This window comes from Epinephelus lanceolatus, chromosome 2 (genome assembly GCF_041903045.1).
Source record: "Epinephelus lanceolatus isolate andai-2023 chromosome 2, ASM4190304v1, whole genome shotgun sequence".
NCBI lineage: Eukaryota > Metazoa > Chordata > Actinopteri > Perciformes > Serranidae > Epinephelus > Epinephelus lanceolatus.
In genome coordinates this window covers 11,207,080-11,232,840 of record NC_135735.1, presented here as the reverse complement: position 1 = coordinate 11,232,840, position 25,761 = coordinate 11,207,080, and the positions used below count along the sequence as shown (strand labels likewise).

The following is a 25,761-nucleotide window of genomic DNA, read 5'->3' as shown; positions in this document are numbered from 1 at the left end:
ACCCAAGCCTGACGCTGTTACTGTGACATTACTGAAGCACTGACTTTGTCCCTGTCATGCTGGCGTTGTTACCATGGTAACAGCTTGTTGCACCTTGTAAATGATCGTCAAAAGGTTTTGTTATCTATAGACTATAAGTAGATTGTTTTAACACATGTCACACACATTATGTCTTGTCAACAGCACTTAAAATTAATACATTTTGAGTCTTTCTATTGGCACATGTCGAATCTCATCTCCACAAACTCTTCTTGAACTGTCGTCACTGTTAAGTGAGCTGTTAACATGATTCAATCATTGTAGTTTATTTGGAGTTATCATGAAGAGGATAACATCCCAGTGTTTACCACAGTATAATAATCTATGTGTGTCGAGGGGAATTGTAGAATGTCTTGAACCAGTGCAATGAATGATTAAGTTTCACTTTCACTGTGCTTGGCGTCCTGCTGCTCTGTCTGTCCCAGAGTTTGCTCTGCGTTCCGAGAATGTGGTGCAGTCAATAACCGAAAGGGAGATATACTCCAACAGCACACCTAATGAATGGTCCAGCTCCAAAAACAAAAAATCAAAGCATGGAAGCAGTTGTTTTAATCACGGCGAGCCCCCTCAAATAAATGAATGTGTGGGAAACCCTGCATCCATCATGGATTATCTATCGGCCCTCCAGCAACGCTTAAGTTATGTTCACTGCTGCTGCTGCTTGCTAGAAAGGCCAGAATGACCTGAGCAAGTACACCGAGCTTCAGGTAGCATTAGACGATGACATATTTTATTTGTCAGCTAGCTAATATTAAATTACATGAATATTTACCACCTGAAATAGCGTGTTGTGTGGAGCGCTGATATGTTGACACATAAATGACAAACCCCAGCATTGAACAAGAAGCAGCCCAACAGACAGCAGGTCTGTCATAGGCCGAAACTGACCAGAACCTGAACATCATTTGTAACTGTTTACCTGAACCTGGCCCGACCTGTCATTTCCTGTGAAGCTCATGTCGGGTATCCACAATTATGTTGAGAGAGACACTGGTGGACAGAAACAGTCCCTCAGACTCAAAAAGCAAGGGCTTCTTTTCAGAGCCACCATTTTGCAGAAGCATTTAACAGTCATACAGGCAAATAAATCTAATTTCTACAACCAGAGCAACAGGATGGATGCATGAAATCCCTTTTAAACAACTGATGTAGTGTTAAAGGGAATGCTTGAAAATGAAGGAAATCTGTTACTTGGGTAAAAGGATGCAGGCTGAGGGTAAGTGGGCACCCCAGAAATGTCCAATTCCTTATTAGAGAATAACTCTTGGAATGTGTTTATCATAACAAGGCATGAACACATTACTTCGTGACATTTTGAATCCATTAGACGTCGTTGCTCATCTCGTCAATCCTGTCTGAATTTTAAAATGTCACAATATCTTTTAGACAGAAGTCTTGAATCTTCAACTCCACTCCGACAACTCACTTTTCTCAAATCCTTCTCCAAATGTTTTAAAGGAGAGACTTAAATTGGTGGTGTGAGCTTCGGAAATACAGTCAGCAGTACGAGATGACATTGAGTCTTGTTAGAGTGACTGTGAGTGAGCCTGAGATACACTGGAAGATTTAGCTGCCATACTGTCTTAATTAGAATTTGAGATGATGGAGTTTTGTTGGAGCTAAGTTTAACTTCTATGTCTTTTGTGCTTAAATGTTATGACGTACAGTACAGGCCAAAAGTTTGGACACACCTTCTCATTCAATGCGTTTTCTTTATTTTCATGACTATTTACATTGTAGATTCTCACTGAAGGCATCAAAACTATGAATGAACACGTGGAGTTATGTACTTAACAAAAAAAGGTGAAATAACTGAAAACATGTTTTATATTCTAGTTTCTTCAAAATAGCCACCCTTTGCTCTGATTACTGCTTTGCACACTCTTGGCATTCTCTCGATGAGCTTCAAGAGGTAGTCACCTGAAATGGTTTCCACTTCACAGGTGTGCCTTATCAGGGTTAATTAGTGGAATTTCTTGCTTTATCAATGGGGTTGGGACCATCAGATGTGTTGTGCAGAAGTCAGGTTAATACACAGCCGACAGCCCTGTTGGACAACTCATATTATGGCAAGAACCAATCAGCTAACTAAAGAAAAACGAGTGGCCATCATTACTTTAAGAAATGAAGGTCAGTCAGTCCGGAAAATTGCAAAAACTTTAAATGTGTCCCCAAGTGGAGTCGCAAAAACCATCAAGCGCTACAACGAAACTGGCACACATGAGGACCGACCCAGGAAAGGAAGACCAAGAGTCACCTCTGCTTCTGAGGATAAGTTCATCCGAGTCACCAGCCTCAGAAATGGCAAGTTAACAGCAGCTCAGATCAGAGACCAGATGAATGCCACACAGAGTTCTAGCAGCAGACCCATCTCTAGAACAACTGTTAAGAGGAGACTGCGCGAATCAGGCCTTCATGGTCAAATATCTGCTAGGAAACCACTGCTAAGGAGAGGCAACAAGCAGAAGAGATTTGTTTGGGCCAAGAAACACAAGGAATGGACATTAGACCAGTGGAAATCTGTGCTTTGGTCTGATGAGTCCAAATTTGAGATCTTTGGTTCCAACCGCTGTGTCTTTGTGAGACGCAGAAAAGGTGAACGGATGGATTCCACATGCCTGGTTCCCGCTGTGAAGCATGGAGGAGGAGGTGTGATGGTGTGGGGGTGTTTTGCTGGTGACACTGTTGGGGATTTATTCAAAATTGAAGGCACACTGAACCAGCATGGCTACCACAGCATCCTGCAGCGACATGCCATCCCATCCGGTTTGCCTTTAGTTGGACGATCATTTATTTTTCAACAGGACAATGACCCCAAACACACCTCCAGGCTGTGTAAGGGCTATTTGACCAAGAAGGAGAGTGATGGAGTGCTGCGGCAGATGACCTGGCCTCGACAGTCACCGGACCTGAACCCAATCGAGATGGTTTGGGGTGAGCTGGACCGCAGAGTGAAGGCAAAGGGGCCAACAAGTGCTAAACACCTCTGGGAACTCCTTCAAGACTGTTGGAAAACCATTTCAGGTGACTACCTCTTGAAGCTCATCGAGAGAATGCCAAGAGTGTGCAAAGCAGTAATCAGAGCAAAGGGTGGCTATTTTGAAGAAACTAGAATATAAAACATGTTTTCAGTTATTTCACCTTTTTTTGTTAAATACATAACTCCACATGTGTTCATTCATAGTTTTGATGCCTTCAGTGAGAATCTGCAATGTAAATAGTCATGAAAATAAAGAAAACGCATTGAATGAGAAGGTGTGTCCAAACTTTTGGCCTGTACTGTATTTGTGAAGGACAAAGAAAAGAGAAATGGACTGCATCTTACCTGTTGCTTCTTTTTCCAGTTAATTGTGGTTTTTAAGTAGTTAGGAGAGAGATTTCAGCGCCTAGGTGAGTCACTCAACCTGGCTAGTGCATCCAATTATGGAAAATTGTCTTAAACTGTCCTTATATTGCCTCAGGCCTGGTTTCTTTTCGAGGAGGAACGTCCCCAGAGTTTAACAGCCTCTGCTCTCGTGTTTTGGTTAATCCTCACCCGGTATTTGTGCTGCAGAAAAGTATCTGTCTCTGTCCGCTGCCCTGTCATATTCTCTTCATGCCATAAACACACGCACACTAGGATACTGTAAAAAGTCCTTGCTGTGTCAGCTCGGTCTACATTTGGCATTTCATAGAACAGGCGACCCCCCTTGAGAGGCTGCGTGTGTGTGTGGCTGCACATGTGTCTTAAAACCTCTGCACACTGAGAGTAAGTGTGTCAGGAAGCGTTTAGAGTCAGTATATAAATCTACAGAGACTTGTGGTGCATGCAGCAGAAGTCGAGCTTCCCGCAATAAAAATAGGAATTAGCTTCACTAATTTTTCAATCTGACTAATGCAGGGGCTGTGAGGATAATTTTAATATTCCAGCACAGCTCTGGGTGCAGACTTCATGTCCTGCCTGTGGTTGTTGAAGATTTATGGCAGTGACTAATTATCACAAACCAGATATATTCATCAGATGTTTCATCACTTCTCTCTACATGCTGAAGTTTTGGTTACTAGACGCACATGAGTGTAGCTGGACTGTTGGTTGGGATGTGTCTCAGCTGTTGGAGGGGTAATAATAGTATTTTCCTGTTTATTGATTATTACACTGAGTAGCTTGATGGGGACATTTAAACCGAGGCCAAATGATGGATGGTAATAGATTGCACTTATACAGTATTGTGATTTTCTGCCTTAGTGGACAAAGGGCTTTACAATTAGCCATTCAGTCACCACAGATGGTGGCAGAGCAGCCATGCAAAGCACTGGTCTGGAAATCAGGAGCAATTTTGGGGTTCAGACAATATATGTTGGAAATGTGTACTCAGATTGCATGCACGGTGTTTTGTCTTCAAAATCCTGGTGGCAGTAAGGTTTGAGACTCTGGCTATTGAGTTGTTCAAATGCATCCTGGGACCTTTGTTGCATGTCATTTCCTTGTTGATGCCAGCTCTCTGCTGTCTCCATCTAATAAATGTAAAATGATCCCTTAGAATACAAAAAATGTCATTTTTGCCCTACAGTAATGCATTAGCGTTCAGAGGCCATTTCTCCTCAGTGATGCGGAAGACACTTCAACAATCAAGATTTCACAGTCTGCTGCTAATGCATTGCATTCAACAATATGTAATTGAGATCATATCCCAGATTACAAACAATGAGCAAACATGCACTTTGTGAAATGAATGGTTTTTTGTTATATTTAAAAGGCTTTTATGTTCAGCAGCTGATTCTCAAGGCTCAAATGGTGTCACATCCTTGAATGCATCAGAAACAGGAGGGTTTTTAAAACAAGCCCTGCTTGCAACATAACATCTGTGTGACAGAAATAAATTAACTGAAATGAACTACCCACTGTATCAGCAGCAGTTGTCGAGCCTCTAATGGTTTTGTGGAAGGGGAAAAAAAATCTGTTTTAAAGCCTGCTTTGGAAAATCGCCAGAAATGTTAAAGATTCATAATTTGTAGTTAAAAACAGCAACTTAACACCGCACTGCAAATCACTGTTCTACTGAGTTTTTGTGGTCAGAACTTCCAAGTTCGTCGCTCCCCAATCAGCTGACTCTGATATAAGCTCTGGGGGCAATGGCCATTGTTTGCTTTTCCATGCACAGATTACAGTTTTTAGCAACTTTATTTAGGTCCAGGTAACATTTCGGCTAATCTGTATGAACAAATAACTGTATATGAATGCAGATCAATTAGAAAAATGCTAATAAAAAAGCTTAATCATGAGATAGTAGCTGATGGGATCCAAGATTGCATTTTGGCCAATGTGTTCCACCTCTTTTGCTCTTCTCCTTATGGACTGTTTACCCAAAGCCTGCACGACATGATTGGCCAATACTACTCAAACTTCAATTGGAAACTAGAATGCTTCGGACACCAAAATCTTCTATTGTTGCCCACAGATTCTGCATCCATATGCAGATATCTGTTTGGAGATTAGTTGCTTCCCTGACCACATTACTGCAGTAAGGTGGAGTTCAGCAAAAACACGATATCCAGTTGGCGTTAAGTCATAAGGGCTGAAACATACACTTGAATGGTCACACCAAGGGGGACAAAACAAAACTGACAAATAAAAGATCACTTCAAAGTCAAATAAGATTTACATTTTTACAATGTTGTTCACATTTTTTAGTGGCATGTCTCAGAGAAAAAGTCACTTGTTCCATAACATAAATGTCCTTAACTATTTCTGTCCATTCAGAGGTTGTTGGAGACTCTTTACTCAACCATTTTCTGATTATTGCTTTTTTACAACCTAGTAGCTAGTAGTATTCGTAATAAATATCTGCCCAGCTCTAAACTCATTGATCTGTTACCATACATTCTCCAACACTGACCGTGTTCAGGTTTGTTGCTTTGTGATTTTTAATTTTGGGAGTTATAAAGAACCTTATAGTGTTTTTCCAGATGAAGTCCCTCTACAGACCTGAGCTTCACTTGGTAGATTGTGTCTTACATATGTTCAACCAATCATCTCTGGTTAACTTTATGTTAGCTTCTTTCTCCCACAATGATTTAACATGCAATGTGGATGGACCCTTTTCCAACTGTAAAGATGAATAAATCCTGGAAATCAGCTCTCTGGTAATATTACCCTTATATGCATTGATGGATATCCTAATCAGGCACATTCCTTTCTCTTCTGTACTTTTAATATTTTGGGACAGCTCCAAATTTGATGTAATTTGATAATGCATTTTGTTCCTGATTGACCCCAGTTGTGGCGTGTATAATTTATAACAGCCAACATGCTAACTTTTCCCACTGTGCTCTTGTTTCCAGTGGGGCTCCTCTGTCTACCTGTGTTACAAGAAGTCTGTGGCCAAAACCAACACAATAGCCTACAAAGCAGGTGAGACCTCCTAATCCCGTAATTACCAGTGCACGGAGATCCAAATACTGATGTGTGCCTCCTGTTCCCAATATTACCAGATATCAGATAACCATGCTGTGTGTAAATACCTTCTCTCCCTTCTCAGTTCTTCCTGTAATCGCTGGTTTCCTGTGTGAAAAACAAAATATGCAGAGAATGACAGTAATGTTAAATTTATTTGGAGTGCCCTGTTGTTTGAATAAGACTTTGGATGAGTTGTATTAAAATGAGTTGATTTTAAAGTGATAAATATTTATTTCTTGAATTTATTGCCTGTTTCTCTATGTGCTGCAGCTGTGTGTTGTTGTAGAAATGTCTCTGGAGACGAGGGTCTGCTGCAGAGCAAACTGGCTGCATAAGGACATTCTGCTTCAGCTGTGCTTGCAAGTTCAGGCTTGTTGAAGCATGTTGATGCCTCAGAGTTTGAGTGAGGGAATAAGCCTCTGCACGCCAATGTTTTTCCCCCTTTAAAGGGGTTAAATGGTTACCATATATTTAATCGTAATATGAGGCTTATTTCACATTAAATCCATCTAACTTTACCATGCCAAAAACAGCTGACAGAAGATTGTCATTTTCTGATAACACTGTTGGCTCAGTGTGGATGTGTTTGGCTCAGCCTCAGATTGTCTGGCTGATGTTTTGTTGTACATATCTTGAAATATGCAGCAGACTGTGAATGGAGAGATCCTATCTGTTTCTCACTCGCGCTTTGGATGACTCAGCTCACAGAAATCAAGTTTATTTTCAACATTTCAGGCCTGGAAAAATCCAGTACACATCAAGCTTTGTGTTTTGGAAGCGTGTTTTGCAACATCTGACTTTATTTATAGACTAATGCGATAGTTTGATCCAGAACTGGGGAAGCTAAGTTTGTTTTGTTGGTGGATATATGGTTTTAATTTTGGAAGAAAATATTGTGAATGTGCACATCTAGCAGTGAATATAAAAGACATTCCTCAACCTAGTTTTTAGAGGTAAGAACTGGCAGGAACTTCCTGAAATTATGCTATATTAATTCTTAAAGTTGCATTAACCACTATCTTTTCATATGAACACATTGTAAGACCCACTGCATACATTACAGTCCATGAGATTTATCACAACTCTGCAGCTCAGTGGAGCTTATTAACCTTTTTTTTTAGTTCATTGTTTTGTTTTCACAGCACATTTACAGTTTTCTCCTATTATCTCCATTTCTAGCAGCATCAGGCAGCTAATTTCAGCTGATAAACTGTATGCTACCTGCCAAACAACTATACGGCAGACAGATAAAGTAAGCAACAAGCTGCTGAGAAAAGTGGAAAAGCATTGGAATCAGATATTTTTGTCAGGAGTTGGTGGAGATCAAACCAGAGTTAAAGGGAAATTTCGGTTTATTTCAACCTGTCTCCTATCGTCCTAAATTTGTTTCAAGTGACTAGTGACATAAAAATAATAGTTAGCATGTTAGCCGTTAGCCTAGATACAGCCGGGGCGCATAGTAGCATCAGACCTGTTAAAACGTAAGTGAACGGGCATACCTTCAAGTGCCAAGTTAGTCCACTAAACAAGCTTTTTTTCCACAAAGACCGCCTCATATCGTTAGGATAAATGTCAGAGAACATATAGAAAACGTCACGTAAACGTGTTGTCCTACCTTACCAGTGTGCTGCCATGTTTGTTTACCATCTAGCTCTGCTTTCCAAAGCGCGGCCGAAATGTATCTCGCAAGCTCTAGATAAAGCCCAGCTGGATACTACTCCAGGTGGAGGTGTCTCGTCCTCGGTCACATCCAGACCTTGAAAATAAGGCTGCAACCGGTCCCATTCCTTGCAACAGAGGCATTCCTCTTCTGTGGGCACTGGGGCACAGCATTCACAGGTACACCACCAATCTCCAGAGCTACGCAGCCTTGCAGCAGCCATTCCTCCTCTCTCGTCCTCTACTTGTTGCGCCTCTCTCTCTCTCTCTCTCCTCCGTTCTTCAATTTCACGAAGCTCTTCGTCAGTGTATTCTGGCTCAAATAAATAAGGGCGGCCATCAAACTCTGCAAAATCAAATTCCTCCTCCATAAAGTCAAAGTCTGGCAAAAAGTCAGCAATTATTCTATAAATCTTTCATAAAATAAATGAATGAACTTTTCAGGCTACTGTCCGGTTCTGCCTTCCAGCTGTTGCTGCTTGTTCTCGCAAGATTTCAGGCACGGTATGAGATCGCGGCTTGTTCTTGCGATATTTTGGCCGCGCTTTGGAAAGCAGAGCTAAATGGTAAACAAACATGGCAGCACACCGGTAAGGTAAGACAACACGTTTACATGTCGTTTTCTATATGTTCTCTGACATTTATCCTAACGATATGAGGCGGTCTTTGTGGAAAAAAAGCTTGTTTAGTGGACTAACTTTGCACTTGAAGTATGCCCGTTCACTTACGTTTTAACAGGTCTGACGCTACTATACAGCCAGGGCGCATAGTAGCGTCAGACCTGTTAAAACGTAAGTGAACATGCTAACTATTATTTTTATGTCACTAGTCATTTGAAACAAATTTAGGACGATAGGAGACAGGTTGAAATAAACTGAAATTTCCCTTTAAAAGGAGTGTGAATATTGGATGTTGGTGTTTTGGGCTTTATAACTCTAAGGGTGCTTTCAGTGTGGCTCATTTGAGCATGAACACAGCAATCACACTCGGGTGCACACCAAAACCTAGAGTTCTAGGACCTCTAGAGATTGCTTACTTTGGTCCAGATCAGGGACTAATTTTGTTATAAAGTTGTACAATTGCCTAGAGTTGGTTCATGTCCTCATGGCAGCATTTATAAGCGGACCAGATAAAATGCGTTGTGCGAGAAAGCTGCTCTTGATTGGTCAGAATCTCCATGTGGGAAAAATCCAGGAAGTAAACAAAACGTTGAAGACCTGCCCAAACGAACCGCACTTAGGGGGCAAACGAATTTGAGTTTGATTGAACCGAACCAAACAGGACAGGTGTGAAAGCACCCCAAATATATTTAAAGATCATGGAGGTGAAATTAGTCTGTGAGTGTGAGTGTGTAAAGTCTTATACGTGACGCTATCATTTACATAAATACTGTGATGTGAGACTAGTCTTAGAGTTTGGATATTGTAATATTGTAAGTTTTGTCTTTTCCTAGTTTTAATGGTTATAGTAAAGTGATGGCATTTTATGAACTTACCAAACTGTAACTGGTGATTATTTATTAAAGATCTTATGGTTTAAATATTTTGTGAAAGCACCAATAGTCACCCATAAAATATCGTCACAATATCAATATTGAGGTATTTGGTAAAAAACGTTGTGACATATGATTTTCTCCATATTGTCCAGCCTTAACAGCTTTGACCAATAGCAGTACATCTTGACAGTGCTGACCTTTGAAGCTATTAGCGAGTCCAAACTTGATAAAACTTATAAGCTGTTGTTTGGTGAATCCAAATTAAACTTTTCAAACACCAAATTTACACTAAAACATGAACAAAACAACTGATCAAGGCAGTGATAGACCAGCAACATCTGTCCTCTGTGAGGTAAAATTATGTTTTTTTGTTAAAGGATTCTGGTGGCTAGATAACGGCTTCAGTTCCCCATCAGAAAAGGCTGTCTGACAGCAAAGTAAAGCAGTGAAAATATTATAAATATAGTGTACACTTAAACTGATATACATTTTTGTGGATGGCTAAAGTAAATTTTGCTGCTGACTTGGCAGTACTCCTGCCTGCTTCTTCAAACTAGAAACTTGTGGATCGCCATCTACTGCAGATAATACACTGGCTATGGATAAGTACCTCACACAACCCCACTTAAAAAGAAAAAACAAAAAAACCCCTGCAATATCCCTTTAAGAAAGTGCACAAAATGAAAATCACTATGTCATTGTTTCTCTTTTGTGTCCACTGACAGTGACTAATGACCCAAAGGCCTGATTACCAAGCACTAATTGCTTGTTACAAAGCCAGGCCTTATAAGTGAACCACTGGCATACTAATGAATAGTACACTAATCATCATGATTTTAATAAACTGAACTTGTTTTGTTTTAAACTCTGTGGAAAGGCGATTGTGTGTCAGCTGTTAATTGGTAATCACAGGGGGAAGCCTGCACTTTGCAGCTCTATAAATGGAGTCCTCAGTTTGTTTGTTCTATTTTGTTTTCCTTCCTGTTCCAGGTTTGTTCAGCAGATATCCAGAGGAGGACTATGAGTCATTCCCTCTGCCAGAGTCTGTCCCTCTCTTCTGCCTTCCCATGGGGGCCACAATCGAGTGCTGGCCAGCTAACACCAAATACTCCCTCCCTGTTTTTTCCACCTTTGTCCTCACCGGAGCCTCCGGAGAAAAGGTAAAATTGATAAATGGATAGATCCACACTTCTAATTCCTTTCTTTCTCCCTCATCCAGACAATTAAAGAGAAATTTTGCAAATTTCAACCAGCTTTGTATCATAACAATGTGGGTAGTAGGTGTTAAACTTCCCTCCATCTTGCCATTGCCTCCCTGCTCATCTCCCTGCTCAAATTGGCCAGATGATGCATTTGCATTTATTGGTCTGGTGCGGCGCAGTGCATTCTGGCAGTTGTAGGTTTTCTACCTCCTGAGCAAAAGTGACAGCCACAGCCCTTTTCTTTTCGCACCAATTTCAAATGAATTGTGTCTTTCTACTGCATAGACAGCCTAGTTTTATGAAAAGACCATCTTTCCAGCAGTGAAATACATCTTTAACAAACATCCCAGTGGCAGCATCAGGTATGAGAGGGTGCCAGTGACTGTTAGACCTCATCAACAGACTGTAACTGCCATCTACACAGCTGACGTGACCGCAGACTAACGCACTACACTGGGCCATGGGAAAACCACAATGCTCTGCATACCAGAAGGGAAAGTGGGTCAGGCATGTATGTTGCCTTTGTCAGGTGAAAACACTGTAACTACACATTTAGTGTTTCTTTTTTTTAGGACAAGACTGTTGGCTGAAAAAAATTACAAAATACAAAGATCCAACTGAATTATGTAGTAACAGCTTAAACACTACGTTAGTTAATTTATGAACATGAATGCCAAGCTGTTCTTTTGGTCTGGAATAGTTAAAATTGAGCTGTGAGGTTTTCACCAGACAACTCCTATTTACTAAAGGACAAACGAACAACATAAAGTTCACATGCACACTAGTGTCACTGTAGACATAAAGCCTGGATTAACTGTAAGGCCAGTTTTGTTACAACAAAAAATTATGATCTTAATGATGTAATGATGGTCTACACTAAAAGCAAAAGTCTTCATCATGAATGAGGATGATACATTGTTAATCTAAAATCAACTAAAACATTTTAAGACTCTTTAAATCGTCAACAATTGTTGGATATATTGTACATTGGTTTTGCACACACTAGACTAATCAACAAGACAGAGTCTCACACACTTAGCTGCATAAGAGAGATTACTCTGCAGGTAATTTTGGACTTCTGATATCACTAAAGGCCCTGACACACCAAGCTGAGGGTTGGCCATCGGTCAATGTTCGACAATCGGTGAGTGTCTGTTGCCCTAGTTCTTGCAGTGTGTCCCACACCATTGTCCCTAGTTGGCCTTTGTCTTTCTTTCCGACCATTTCATCATGTTGAATTGATGTTGAACCCTGTGGTGCACATCTGTGAGTGAAATCACTCTGATAGGATTTTCAGCTCAGTGCTAAAGAAGAGAAACGGAAGTGAGGAATTTAAACAAACAGCTAAAGTCAAGCGGGAGTGTGATCAAAACGAACTTGCTATATTAAGTAAGTATAAGTTGTTTGCTGGCATACGATAAATATCTTTTGTTCTTTTAACATTGGTTACTGGCCAACTAGCGTTTCGAATCCATCCTGTTGGCGTTTCGGTTTCTACTGCCGTACGTGCTGGTTGTCTGTTGGCTAAAGTCTTTGCAGTGTGTTCAAGTGCAACTTTTTGGCTGAAACACAGGTGACACTGGGCGACACAACAGTCGACCTTCACTGCCACTAGTACTTCGATGTTGGTTTAGTGTGTCTGGGCCTCAACATAACATCCTCTGAAAATCCACCCCTGAAACTCAATCCAGTGTAAATTAACATGTATGAAGCAACCTGCAGAAATATCAGGACCCATCAGATGACCCATCAGTCAAAACCCATTGTCCACCATGTTTGATTGATTGAGGCGGCTTAGATCTAACTGGGACTTGATCCCTTTCTGTGGACTGTACAGCCTCTAAAGCTGAAGCTATCCTTCTGCAAATATGCAGGTAAATGTTTCTGTGAATATGAGAAGTGTGGGTAACCTAGGCCAACGTGCACACCTCTCAAATCTCAACAACACGTGGTACTGACCTGCTCATCAAGCAGACTGATTGGTTGATAATCCTAAGTTTTTCATTTATTAATTTTATTTATTTATTTATTTTTTTTAATTTTTTGGCCTTTGAAAAGAGCATAGAAAGCAATTCCTCTTCAAGGCACTGATACTGTTATTGTCCCATCCATTAAGGTTAACAGTCCAAATTCTTTCATGCTTGGTTACAGAGATATAGTGGTTTGTGTACACAGGACTGAAATTAATTTCCTCTTCCTGATTTTTTCTCAGTTTCGTAACATTACATTATACTCCCAATCTGTACACCTATAAAAGAAATGCACACACATAATGTGTCCTAACGACCACCGTGAACGTTCATTTACATGAAGCCCAGAGAACCATAATTCCATTTTAAGACACCACATACACACACAAACGGACACACACACAATCTCGGTCTCCAAATCCAAACTCAAGCCCCTTCCTGCTGTGCTGGTCTGTGGGTTTGGAAAATGGGCCAGTTGGGATGAGGCTTGTGTTGACACATATTAGTGAATTATGTGGTGAAACACAATCATGATTGAAAACAAATAACATCCAAAGCTTACTGATGTTTAGATAGCATCGGCTCTGCTCAACAAGGCCAGTTAGGGGTCAGCAGCAAGTGCTGGTGCCAAACCCTCTGCGGTCTGCTGCTGCTGAGTCAAGTTTGTGTGTGTGTGTACAGGTATGTGTGTATTTGCATGTAAGTTTGGAAGGCCTGCCGTAGCACATGCAGGGGGATATTTGGTGAGGACAGTGTGTATGCTGACTGGTGTTTTTACTGGCCAAGGTCAGAGGGAGACTCAGCAGGACTCTGGCAGAATGCGGACTCCATGTTTAACTGAGGAGTCACCTGTTGACCTATGTGTACACGCACACACACACACACACACACACACACACACACACACACACATATACACACATCACTGTATTTTTATACTTATGACAACCCTCTTTTGACCACAGTATTTTCTTTGACCATAACACTCACCTCTGTAGGTTCATAACTTATACGTATTCCAAGTTTAAGCATGTTGACACCCACAGTTTTATATGACCACCCACTTTGGCTGTAAGTTTAATCTTAGTGGTGGAATAAGTATTCAGTTCCTATAGTATCAGAAATAAAAATATCCATTATGCAGAATGGCCTCTATCAGTTATTATTATTATTACTGGTGAAAAATGTGTTTTTCTTCTGTTTATGTCCCCTGAAATGTCTGACCTTGATTATACTGACTTGTATTTGTGCAACTTTTGTCACTAGAGAGGTGTTTTCACATTCCTCTACTGAAGGTGGAGATGTCTTTGCACTTCACTAAAATCTGAGATTCAAACATACACCAGGCAGGCTAGACTAGGTGCGTCACTAATATGAAAGCCCATCGCTGTCTAATACGGGAAACACATATCGACCGGGGAACACTGAAAGGAATCCTGGAACCTCCAGCTCCGAGCGGACTTGTCACTACAGAGAGCGAGAGTTTGCATTAGCATAGTGACAATTTTGATGGCAAGCATGGTGGAGTGTGCCAGTCATGCCATTCCTCTCCTCTCCTCTCTTCTCCTCTCCTCTCCTCTCCTCTCCTCTCCACTCCTTTCCTCTCCTCCTCTCTTCTCCACTTTGCGCCATTCCACTCCTCTCCTCTCCTCTACACTTCCTGCATTCCTCTCCTCTCCACTCCGTACCATTCCACTCCTCCCCTCTTCACGCCATTCTACTCCTCTCCTCTTCCCTCCTCTCCTCTCCTCTCTTCTCTACTCCACTCCACGCCATTTTGCTCCTCTCCTCTTCCCTCCTCTCCTCCACTCCACGCCATTTTACTCCTCTCCTCTTCATGCCATTCCACTCCTCTCATCGCCTCCCCATTGAAAAAAAAAAAATTCAGCAGTGGCATTCACATACTGTAACAGCTAGGTGCATGCAGGAGAAACAGGGACTTTGACCAATGCCTGAACTGAAGTTGCGAGCTGTTTATGACAGAATAAACCCAAGCCAACCCGGTATGAGTCCCTTGAATAAGTGAGGATTGGTTAAATGACTTTGAAAGACCAAAAACCAAAATCCAACAAATGCTTTGTTAGTATTACACACATGAATAAGCAGGTCTGATTGTCATTCATGTTCATAGAATAGACACACAATGCCACAGGCTCCTGTCTGAACCCAACATACACACACAAACACACAAGAGTCCTCAGTTCAGTCATCAGCAAACAAAAACGTGGGCTACCTCGGTCCATTTCGGTGGAAATAGTTGAAAAGCGACTCACAGGCAGCCAACAGATAAGCCAGTTAGCTTTGATCTGTGCGTGAATTGGGGAAAGTCTCATATTTCCAGGAAGCAAAAGGGATTTGTTTGGCCTAATGCTGATGCTGGCTCAGCTAACGGCTGTTTGTTTGTCCGCAGTTGGCACTCATGGTATTGATGTTCAATAAAGGTTAAACAGAGGTGCACTATACTTACTTTATTTCTCTATGCTTATTGATGTATCATTTATTTTAGAGTGAAGGGACGATTCAGAGGACTGCTAAGCTGTCTGATCCTTTTCATTATTAATTTGCCAGTTGATCTGTTGGAGTTTTTGTTCTGGAAATTATTGTTTAACATTGAAAAAAGGATTAAACTAAACTTGGATTGAGGGTGTTTTGGATTCTCGCCACTTCTTAGGCTTCTTCAAGGTTGGAACAAGTTTTATATATTTTCTATTTAAGATTATTTTTGGGGCTTTTTTGGCCTTTATTTGGTAGGACAGTGGTAGCGTGAAAGGGAGAGAGAAAGGGGATGACATGCAGCAAAGGGCTGAGGTTGGAATCAAACCTGCGGCTGCTGCGGCAGGGACGTAGTCGTTGTACATGGGGCGCCTGCTCCACCAGGTGCCTCATAAGTTTTAGAGTTTTTTAACATTACTTATTATGTGCAGAGGAATGCATCATATCTATAAGATACGGCTCCTCTTAGGTATAGAAGTGTGTGTGGGAGTGTGTGTGTGTGTGTGTGTGTCTACAAACATGTAAATAATGAAAGTGTTTCAATTAACAGATTACTCGGTTAGTCAACCACAGGTAAAGCTATTTTGATAATTATCTCCGAGAGCCATAAGCCTGATGGAAATCATGCGTTTGGTTGTGTGTGTGTGTCTGTGTGTGTGTGTGTATCTGTCTGTCTGCAGCTAATCTCACAAACTACTGGACCAATCAGCCTCATATTTTGTGTGCACATTCATAACTGTATGCTCAAGGAGCTCTTGTGGTTCAAGAGCTCGTGATCTCTGAGCTGCACATTTCTGCAGCAGGCAGACAGCCATGATTTCCCAGTTTGGCCTTTGAAAGAAAGTCCAGTATGGAGAAGTATCTGACTGTGGCAGTGTCACATCTTGTATAATGATGTGATCTGGCACTAAAGCTTAGTTTGTCACTGATGTCTCAGTGCAGTATACACACTATGCTGTGGTAGCCATGATACATTTGCATAGATGCTAAGCTGTGTATCCAACATTTCTTGTTTCAGGTCTACGGTGCTGCCATTCAGTTCTATGAGCCGTTTCCACAGGAGTGTCTGACTGATCAGCAGCGCTCCCAGCTGGGTCTCCTGAACCCAGATCCACCCAAACCCTCCTCTTCCAGCCGTACTGGATCAGCCACCAGCAGCACCACTAACAGCACCGCTACAGCCCCGAGCTTGGTCCACACCAACAAGTGTATCTGTCTGCTCTCCCACTGGCCCTTCTTCGACGCTTTCCGCAAGTTCCTCACATTCCTCTATCGCTACTCCATCTCCGGCCCTCACGCTCTGCCCATCGAGAAGTGAGTCCTCTATTTCTATCTCTTAATTTGACCATTTTATGCTGTGTTAAGTTTGTTAATTTAACACATTATGAAGTGGGAGAATTCACTGGTTCCTGAGGCATTTCTTTTTCCATTTTGTATTCCCATTTCAAGTTTTTCTTTTAATAGTGTCCTCAGTGTTACTTAACATAGAAACATGAGAGTCTTCCAGATAATATTCTGGTCACAGTTTTATCTTCTAACTACCCATTTTAATTATTTTAACTCCGGCAAGAGGAATTGGTCTTATACCACAATACCCAGGAGCCTCAGCTGCTATTGTTGTGGAGAGGAAGGCAGTCAGTGGCGCAAATGCTGCAGCAATGTTGATTTGTAAACAAAACACGCTGCTGCAGTGACTCAGTTAATAGAAAATGAAGAATAATGAAGTCACTGAATTTAAAGCTAAGTGATTGGATACTTCTTGCCAAACTGCACCAAGGGAGTCTCAGGTAACTAGCCTGGGACCAGACTAATCTGTGAGCTTATGTTTCATTTGCTCTGGCAGGTGCGTCTGGTCCTCCTCCCGTTCAAATAGATTTCTATCCAGCTAGATCCTGGGCAGGCCAATCACAACCATCTATCTCATACGGGGCGGATTTGATACGATCTTTGACAGAGCAGCCTCACTGGTTCTCAGATCAAACTGTCAACCTAGGCAGCTCTGATCAAATATGAATGAAGATTCTGTTACTGCATGTGTTGCTCAGGGCCACGTCATACATTACGCTGCTTTGATTGGTTGTAGGTCTATCCAATTTCATCAAGAGGCATTTTAGTCTGTGCCCATTTATGTCTCTGCTGGAAATCAAAAATAAACGGAGATGTTCCAGACTTTGTAAATTACAGTAGACTGGTGATGCCTGGCTATAAAGTAACTTCTCCCTGAAGTTGCACCCTCTTTTCAGATACTTTCTCATGCAGTTGTTCATCTTTTGTACTGATGGTAACCAGGAGTTTGATACTTCTGTTCCTTTGAAATGCTGCTTGATAATTACCTGATAATGTTAAAAGATTTTTGTGAAGTCCCATTTGGTCGAGATTAAAATCACTGCCTAGTGCAGGTAATGGTAAAATCACCCCACCTCTTGTAGAGAAATAAATCCACTCTGAATGGGGCTCCAGACAGGTGTATTCAGGGCTTCAGACTAACTTTTTTTGGTAGGAGCACTGTAGCCCCTAACTGAAAATTTTAGAAGCGCAAGTAGAACATTTAGGGGCACACCTTAAATCGTCCTGCGATGCAATTATTCACTTTTTTGGCCATTTTAACTCTATTACTGATAAATGCTTTGGTAATAAATAGATAACTTACAGAAATTACATAAAGCTGTTTTATTTCAAGTTTACAATGTCATAAATTTAACAAAATTGAACTTTCGTGAATGTATACATATAAACAAAGTTTGTGGTCAGTAACCTTGCTAACCTACCTCCTGTTATTACAGAAGAAAAACCTTAAAAAAACTAAACAAATACACTCAGTTTCATCATTTGTAACACACCCAGCTCCTGAACTGCACACATGCAGTGTTGTTGCTATATGTGGGGTTAACATTTACACCGTTACAAAGTTCAATCTGTGCCATACACTTGGTAAATGGTAGCTCCTGCTTTGCAGTGAAATATGCAGTGTTAAAACTGACTATCATTTCAGCCTCCTCTGCAGATTGTATTGTAGCTTCCTGCCTGTGAAAGGCTGCTGGAAGTGGGGATTCTGTTTCATTTGTAAAACTGTCTCAGCATTGGTGTATCATGTTTGAATTGTGCAGCACCAGTTGCTTCTGCGAATTTCGTTTTCTGCATATTTGAGGCCAAATCTAGTGCAGAGCACACAGTTCATTGTTTTATGTGTTTGGTTTTACCTGAGCCATGTAAATTCATTAAGCCATTCCTGTGTGAAGTGTAGATTGAGCGTTGTCTGTATGGTTTATTTCGAGCCTATATACTAGTTTTCCTCAGCAACTTTTCACTGTGCAGGGCCTGGCTTTGACACAGGGGTGAAGAATGCAGTTTGTTTCGCCATCCTTGAATATGACGCTAGACACGACCATAGCTAGGAACATTGATGAGTGTAGATGACATGATCCTTGCAGTAAACTCATCACTCACTCCCAGACTCTCCCCCTCTCACACACATTGGCCTAAACTGGTGGGCTCGCTCCCTCGTTTTTCAACATGACAAAAAAAGAACTCCTGTAAATTTGCGGGTCGCACACGAGCGAGTAGTTATAGAAAATACTAGCACTGACTCCAAAAATGGCTGCAAGGTATGTTCAATATGTGATATGCAGTGCAACCGAGGAACTGACAGTAAAGTCTGGTGTTTCATGCTTGAATTATAGTTGAAATGTTTTCCATTTTTGCACCAGAAACACCTTGGTGCATACACATTACAAATATGGTGTAAAAATGCACCAAATAACCAAGTAGGTCCAGGAGCACAAAACATCTTGCCACTACTTTCTCTCTATCGGGGTTAAGTTGTTTTAGTTTGGATATTCATTACCTGACATGCTTTTCATGTTTTACTGCCGCTCCTAACTCCTACACGTCACTGACTAGTTATTCTGCTACCAACCGCTGATATTTTTGGCTTCACATCACCCTTACTCGTCTTCTTCTTTCCAGGCACATCTCTCACTTCATGCACAAAGTTCCCTTCCCTTCCTCTCAGAGGCCTCGCATCCTGGTGCAGGTAAGCTCAGGTCACAAGAGTGTTGTTGACTGCATATGGTGCGTGTTAGAAATGGGTATTAATCAGAAATTTGCAGACAATAGTGTTGTTTTCTGAAGGTGTTTTTGGATTGCCTGTGGGGTGCAGCAGTTTAGGTCCTCCATTATGGATGAATATTTAAATGATTCAGTGCAGGCTTTTCTTTTTTTGCTCGGTTGGTTTTATCTCACTTTCCAGCTTTTCTGCAGCTTTCCCCACATGACAGCCTGATGTTGAGCCAGCCAGTGTCTTCTCCTTTACCGCTCAGGTAAGAGCAGCTGCACATGTTTTTCTGGTGATATCTGACAGCACTTATTTTTTACTAAAATGTAAAGGAATTATGCATTTTGTCTGTATGTGTGTGTAACAGAGTAGTTTGGATACCACCTCTCTGTTAGCCTTGGAGAGGTCTGATTCTTTCTCAGACTAGTATGTTTTTTAATTTATTTTTTTTATGCATATGTCTATGAGAAAACAAACAGGTCTAAGATAGTGTATGTCATATTTTCTATATTTTAAATTTTAAGCTTCCTTCATACACTTGAACATAGAATACAGAGCATGGTGATATCAGATACACATGACAACAACATTTGTCTGAAGAGCATTTTAAAATCCAAAATGTGTTCAAGGGCTAGAAAAGGTTGAGAGATTGAGATACTGTATTGATATTGTACTTTTTTGTGTGTTTCCCTGCAGTGGTGGTCGATTTTCCACCCTGCTCCAGAACCTCGGACCAGAGAACGCCGTCACATTGCTTGTGTTTGCTGTCACTGAACACAAGATCCTGGTCCACTCATTACGACCCGCTGTACTGACCAGCGTCACTGAGGCTCTGGTGTCTGTAAGTTACTGCCTTTAACTGGACAGACTGGTTATTTATCGGACTCCAACCAGGGCTGTAATGACCATACTGGCTTCACACTCATGCTGCCGCCCTCTTCTTTGCTTTTGTTAAAGTATGCTTCTATTTTTTTGTTTGTTTTTTATAAACTGCTGCACTAATAGTTATAAAAGTCTAATATGATCACCATCAATTATGGTAAGAGGGAGCAAAAGTCATAAATTGTGTTTGAAGTGAGGGAATTGTGGTTGTTAGCAGATTGTCTTCCTGGACCAATTTAATTTACATTATTAGGAGGGTTTTTTATTTCAAAGTACGCTCAACTGTACCGTTCACCAGACTGTTGAACCAGCTCTAATTAACCTGCAACATCCTCCTCCTCAGATGATTTTCCCGTTCCACTGGCCGTGTCCATATATCCCCTTGTGCCCCCTGGCGTTGGCTGACGTGTTGAGTGCCCCCTGTCCGTTCATTGTAGGAGTGGACTCCCGCTACTTTGATCTTTATGACCCCCCGCCGGACGTGAGCTGCGTGGACCTGGACACAAACACCATCTTCCAGTGAGCACAACACACAAAAACTTTCTGATTGCTGTTAAGTTATTGAGGCAAGCTACTGAAGTGAGGAGATCTGTTAAGTGACACTTTTAGAGAACTTAATCTGTCTTCACTACTCAGTTGCCTTCTCACGATGAACATTGAAAGGATTAACTGCAGGGCAGTGAGCTGCACTTACACTGTACAGCACTTCCATTTAAGAGCTAAACATTGTTTCCTGTGCTGCGTCTTTTTTCCCCAGACCACATAACTGCCAGGTCATTAGTTCTAAGTTTAGAGGCCAGGTTGTATTTCTGGAGTCTGGGTGGAAATGGTTAGATTTTGTAAAGGCAGACTCATTTTAATATGAAAGGAATGCATTTTTCTGGTTCCTCAGGTAGGGTCAGTAATGGTTCAGATAGTTTTTTTTGGCCTCATTACCAGCCAGACAACTTCAGGGTGGTCTGAACTCCCATGGACAGCAGTGGGTCCATGTTGGTTTTGGCCTTTCAGCCTCTCCACAGCTCACTGTGTGCTTCTGCTTTTCCAGCACTGAAGATAAGCGAGCCCTCACATGGAAGATCCTGCCAAAGAAAGCCTGTAAAAACCTGATGAATGTGCTGAGTAATCTCTACCAGCAGCTGGTTGATGGTGAGTTCTGAGCCAGTAGAACAAAGGATTGTAAAAAATGTGTTTGATTTGTTTAGTTTCATGATCGGTCCTGCAGTAAGCACACTCTCAGCAAGGTTTTTCATTTATTATATTTTTACAGGGATTGTATAAGGTGCTTGAAGTACTTGAATTTGGCACTCAGGAATTTAAGTACTGGCATACCTTGAAAATCAGACATTTTATGACTTGGTCCTTGATAAAAATTCCTAAATAGAAGTGAGAGGAGAACCAAATCATAAATTATTTTATGAAAGGCGTTAGAAAAGGGTTTTGAACAAGGCAGAAAATGACTGTGCTTGCAATTATTTTCTAACGCTGTATGAGCAGTAAGAGCTCAGAGCTCCACCGGGTTGGTAAACGCCAGTAAATAGTCGGCTCGCTAACCTCCATAACTCACCTCTGAAGGTGTGTCATCCATTTGTTTTGAGCTGTAATTCAGCAGTAAATAAGCAGCCATGTGTCCAGCTTTGGAAGGTGGAGCTGTTGAATGGACAAGCATGGAGTTACATAGAGTTTGTTGGTTGCAGCGGTGGTTGTTAGCAGCTAGCTTCACTTGTTAGCTGCTGAACCACAGCAGAGTAAGCAGCTACTGGACTACACATCTGTTGATCCTCGTAGACTCCACTCACATCCAGATTGTCTTCAGAAGGTTTATAGTTTAATTACTGTTTGACAGGCAGGTAGAAGGCTTGGTTGTCTGAGTGTGACTGTGCTGTAAGTGAACAGTCTTAGCTCAGCGGAGATTTCTCAGACAGAGCTGAAAGTCCAGTGTTAATCACTGACTCTTTAGAAGAGATAAGTTCAAACCTCCAGACTAATATGATGCACATTTAGAAGGAATTTAGGTTTTTTTTTGCTTCATAAAAGTGGGATTGATGGTTGTGGAGAAAATAATTTCATGCTTGAAAATTAAAAGGAATACTTGGGTTAAAAGTCCTTGAATTTGACTTGACCCTGTATGCACAAACCCTGCTTTTATATTCTGTGTTCAATTTAATAAAAGGTGGTTTGGCTGTCACTTTTTTAAAGTGTCGAGTTCAAACAAATTCAAACTAACACATAATTTGTTGGAATCCATACAGGGTATTACAACTTCTTAGACTATAAATCTAACCTTTGGTGAAGTCAAAAATAATATAAAATCACAGAGTGTGTGAAGCTTTATTCATCATCTTTAGTTCTTTGGATTCTGTTGTCTTAACAATTTGCTCTCCATTCAATCTACACTGTTTTGCTCCTCATTCCACTAATTGAAAACCAGCAATAATCCCATCGTAGTATAATTTCCTAATTACCCGTCCCCCCGTCTTTGTGCTCATTGTATTGTTGTCAACTTTCTCTGCTATTCTTGGAGCATGCTCGCTGAGAGACCATGAAACCTGCTCCTTATTGAGCTGCAGAAATTGAATAAATGAATTTTCTGATTCAGTGAAGTTGAAAATCTACCCAGTTTCTGCCAGAAGTGCTGAATGTTGATATGCCTGCCAGAGGTTTTCGTGGAGACACTTAAGTCTCATGCACTTGGATGTCAACTTCAGTTTATTTATCCTAATAATGAAAGCTTAATCCTCATGTGAAATATGAATACTTACTTAAAGCAGTGCCCGGCCGTAAGACCTTTCAGTACATATACTTTGATCATAACGACTTCATCAAAATGCACAAGATTCAACATTTTCATCAGCAGAAGGGATGACTGATTCAACCTTTCCGCCTGTATGTTGTTGACATGTAGAGATTCTAATGCAGTATGTAGCAACAGCTGCTGATGTTTTTTCCCCCCTGTCTTCAGGTCATCAGCGGCCCGATGGACTGCTGGAGCTGAGCATGAGTGATTCGTCAGAGCTGAGCTGTGGGAAGAGCCTCCACACGCTGGAGCTGGAGATCCAGGAAGCCTTCCTGCGCTTTATGGCAGCCATTTTAAAAGGCTACCGCTCCTTCTTACGACCCATCACTCAGGCACCCTCTGAGAAAGCCACAGACGCCAGCTCACTTTTTGATTTGCAAGGTAACTGGAATAATGTCCCTCTGACGACTTGCAGCCACAACCCTTAAGCTTTTTATCCTCGTGCAGTGCAGAGGAAACAGAGTGAACGGATGAACCCAGCTGTCCTTTTCCCAAGCAACCTCCTCCTGAACTCCTCACACACAAATCAAAACAAGTTCACTCTGAGCCATTTTTTTTTCTCTGGGAAAAAAAATTGCATCTGAATGACGATTCCCACCAAAGTATTTACTGATCACAGATGGTTTAAGCTTTGCTGTTGTAATACCAGTAATCTGTACGACGTGTTCTGTCTCGTGCAAGATCAGCGAGTCCACCACGAACTCTGAAGAAAGATGGAGCTGATTGAGCCCTTGGTAGAATTATGGGTTTACTGTGCTTTCTAGTGTACAAACAGTAAAAAGCCCATGATTACTGCAGATTTTAGAGGTCACCCACCATAATTTAGAGGCTCATAGAAACTTTTGTATACAGCCATTTAAACAGAATATAATCAGAAGGAGTTTTGGCATATTTTGACCGGTGTCTCTTTGATGAACAGATTGGTGAAGTCCAGATAAAATGACATTTTGTGAGTATTTAGCTTAAGTATTGTGACGTATTTCTGAATGACATGGCAGATGGGATATAACATCGGGAGGAATTTGTTTTGTTTGTTGAAAAGTGGGGTATCATAACAGCAAGGCTAGGATGGTGTAAAGCCAACGGGGTGCTGATATATGTCAGGGAGAGAGACAAAGTCCATCATATGCTCTGTGTAATGTTAGTCGCTGAAGCTGTCTACTGTAAATGCCTTGCACATCATCTGGAATAGTATAACGAATAAATTGAATCCAAAGGGTCAGAAATTATGGTATTGTGGGGAAACAAAGACATACCCACGTAGCATGCTGTTGCCAGCCAGCTAATTCAATCTTCTAGCTCTGTGCAGCTAAAAGTTGCAGGGTGATTGACAGCTGGATATCATGATATTATTGGTTGAAATTGGTTGGTACTAGCTTAAGTAAACACATGTCATTTTGTTGTACAGAAAGAAAACATGTAAGAATAGGAAAATTTTGATTTTCTTGGCATCTTTGTTAAATTGGTGCACTTTATCCTGGGGATGTGATCTAAAAGGGTTCATTTTATTTAGTCTTAAAATTAATTTAAAAAGACAATAATTGTATCTTGATTTTTAAGATTATTTTATTTTTATTTTATTTTTATCTGTCATCTAATAAAACAGCAAAGGGTGGAAAAGCAGTCGCACTGAGGGCAGTGATTGAGAACCAGTATGGATGTTTGAGCACATTGACCACCAGGCGATTTTAAACAGGAAAAATCAGTATGGTCAGATCAGAGTCCGTCATCCAAAAACATTTGCTTCACTTTTTGTTAGTCTTCAGCCAAAACTGTGAAGTCACATACATATACAGTTACACTGCATGATTAGCGCTAATGAGACTATGAATATATAAATACTGCGTCATCTGTAGCACCATCCTCTCTACAGCTGGCCAGCCTCAAAAACAGATGGCGTTGTTTAATACATGAGCTTTCATAAGTGTCCATCCCCACCTCTGAGTAAACACACACACAAACTGTTTGGCTAGAAAGGCTGGGGTTTGTCAAAGATGCTGGGGTTAGAGGTTCAAGGCTGTTTGCAGGCTGAAGGTTAGTCAGTTAGCGGCGCAGCTGCTGAATGCTCCAGAGACCTGAGTGTGGCCTCTGGATGGAAGCCTGTGAAAGCTGGTTGACATCACAGCTGAAGTGAGTTAGGGTGAAATCATGGCAGCTCCGCTGGAGGATAACTGAAGCCAAGGTCGTGTCCAGTGTGAGTTATATGATATAGCAAACAGGAATGGCTGAAGTACATTACATAATGACCTGAGGAAAGATGTAACAGCTCGTGCATCATGTGTGTGAACTCCTGACGGTTTTTAGATCAAATATCCATAACAACAAAAAATTACAAAATGTGTTAATTTCCCTGCTGCCCCCTAAAAATCACAGTGCTTTCAGTTCAGCATCTGTCTCTTTAGATTGGGTCTGCATTTTGCTTTACAAATGTGCTTCATCCTTCTAGTGTGTATTTGTTATGGTCACATAACCCCAGTACTTTTAGGACCTGTTTTGATCTGGTCCAGATTTTCTTTCTATCAACCTCTACCCCACCGACCTGTATCACTGTGCAGAAGGAAGTGTGCATCTACTGCTAGCATGGATGGCAGAAGAAAAACCTGCATACCAATTGAACTGAGGTGTGTGAGTATTTCTTCTGCCAACTTCTCTTGATTTTCCAGTCTACCAACACACCCAAGATAAACTTTTTTGTTGCCCTTAGTAGGCGCAGTTTCACCGCAGCCCTAAAGACTTT

The 25,761-nt window shown here is 41.2% G+C and overlaps 1 protein-coding gene across 4 annotated transcripts in view; it reads left to right on the top strand.

Moving 5' to 3' along the window:
• LOC117272068 (C-myc promoter-binding protein-like) overlaps positions 1-25,761 on the top strand; it is a 100,880-nt gene that overhangs the window by 32,624 nt on the left and 42,495 nt on the right. For all 4 annotated transcript variants that reach the window (XM_033651237.2, XM_033650984.2, XM_033650907.2 and 1 more), the window contains exons 4-12: positions 6,361-6,430; positions 10,620-10,789; positions 16,313-16,608; positions 19,261-19,327; positions 19,555-19,613; positions 20,045-20,189; positions 20,574-20,749; positions 21,276-21,376; positions 23,190-23,405. In XM_033651237.2, coding sequence (XP_033507128.1) covers positions 6,361-6,430; positions 10,620-10,789; positions 16,313-16,608; positions 19,261-19,327; positions 19,555-19,613; positions 20,045-20,189; positions 20,574-20,749; positions 21,276-21,376; positions 23,190-23,405 — 1,300 coding nt within the window. The remainder of the gene's footprint in view (positions 1-6,360; positions 6,431-10,619; positions 10,790-16,312; positions 16,609-19,260; positions 19,328-19,554; positions 19,614-20,044; positions 20,190-20,573; positions 20,750-21,275; positions 21,377-23,189; positions 23,406-25,761) is intronic.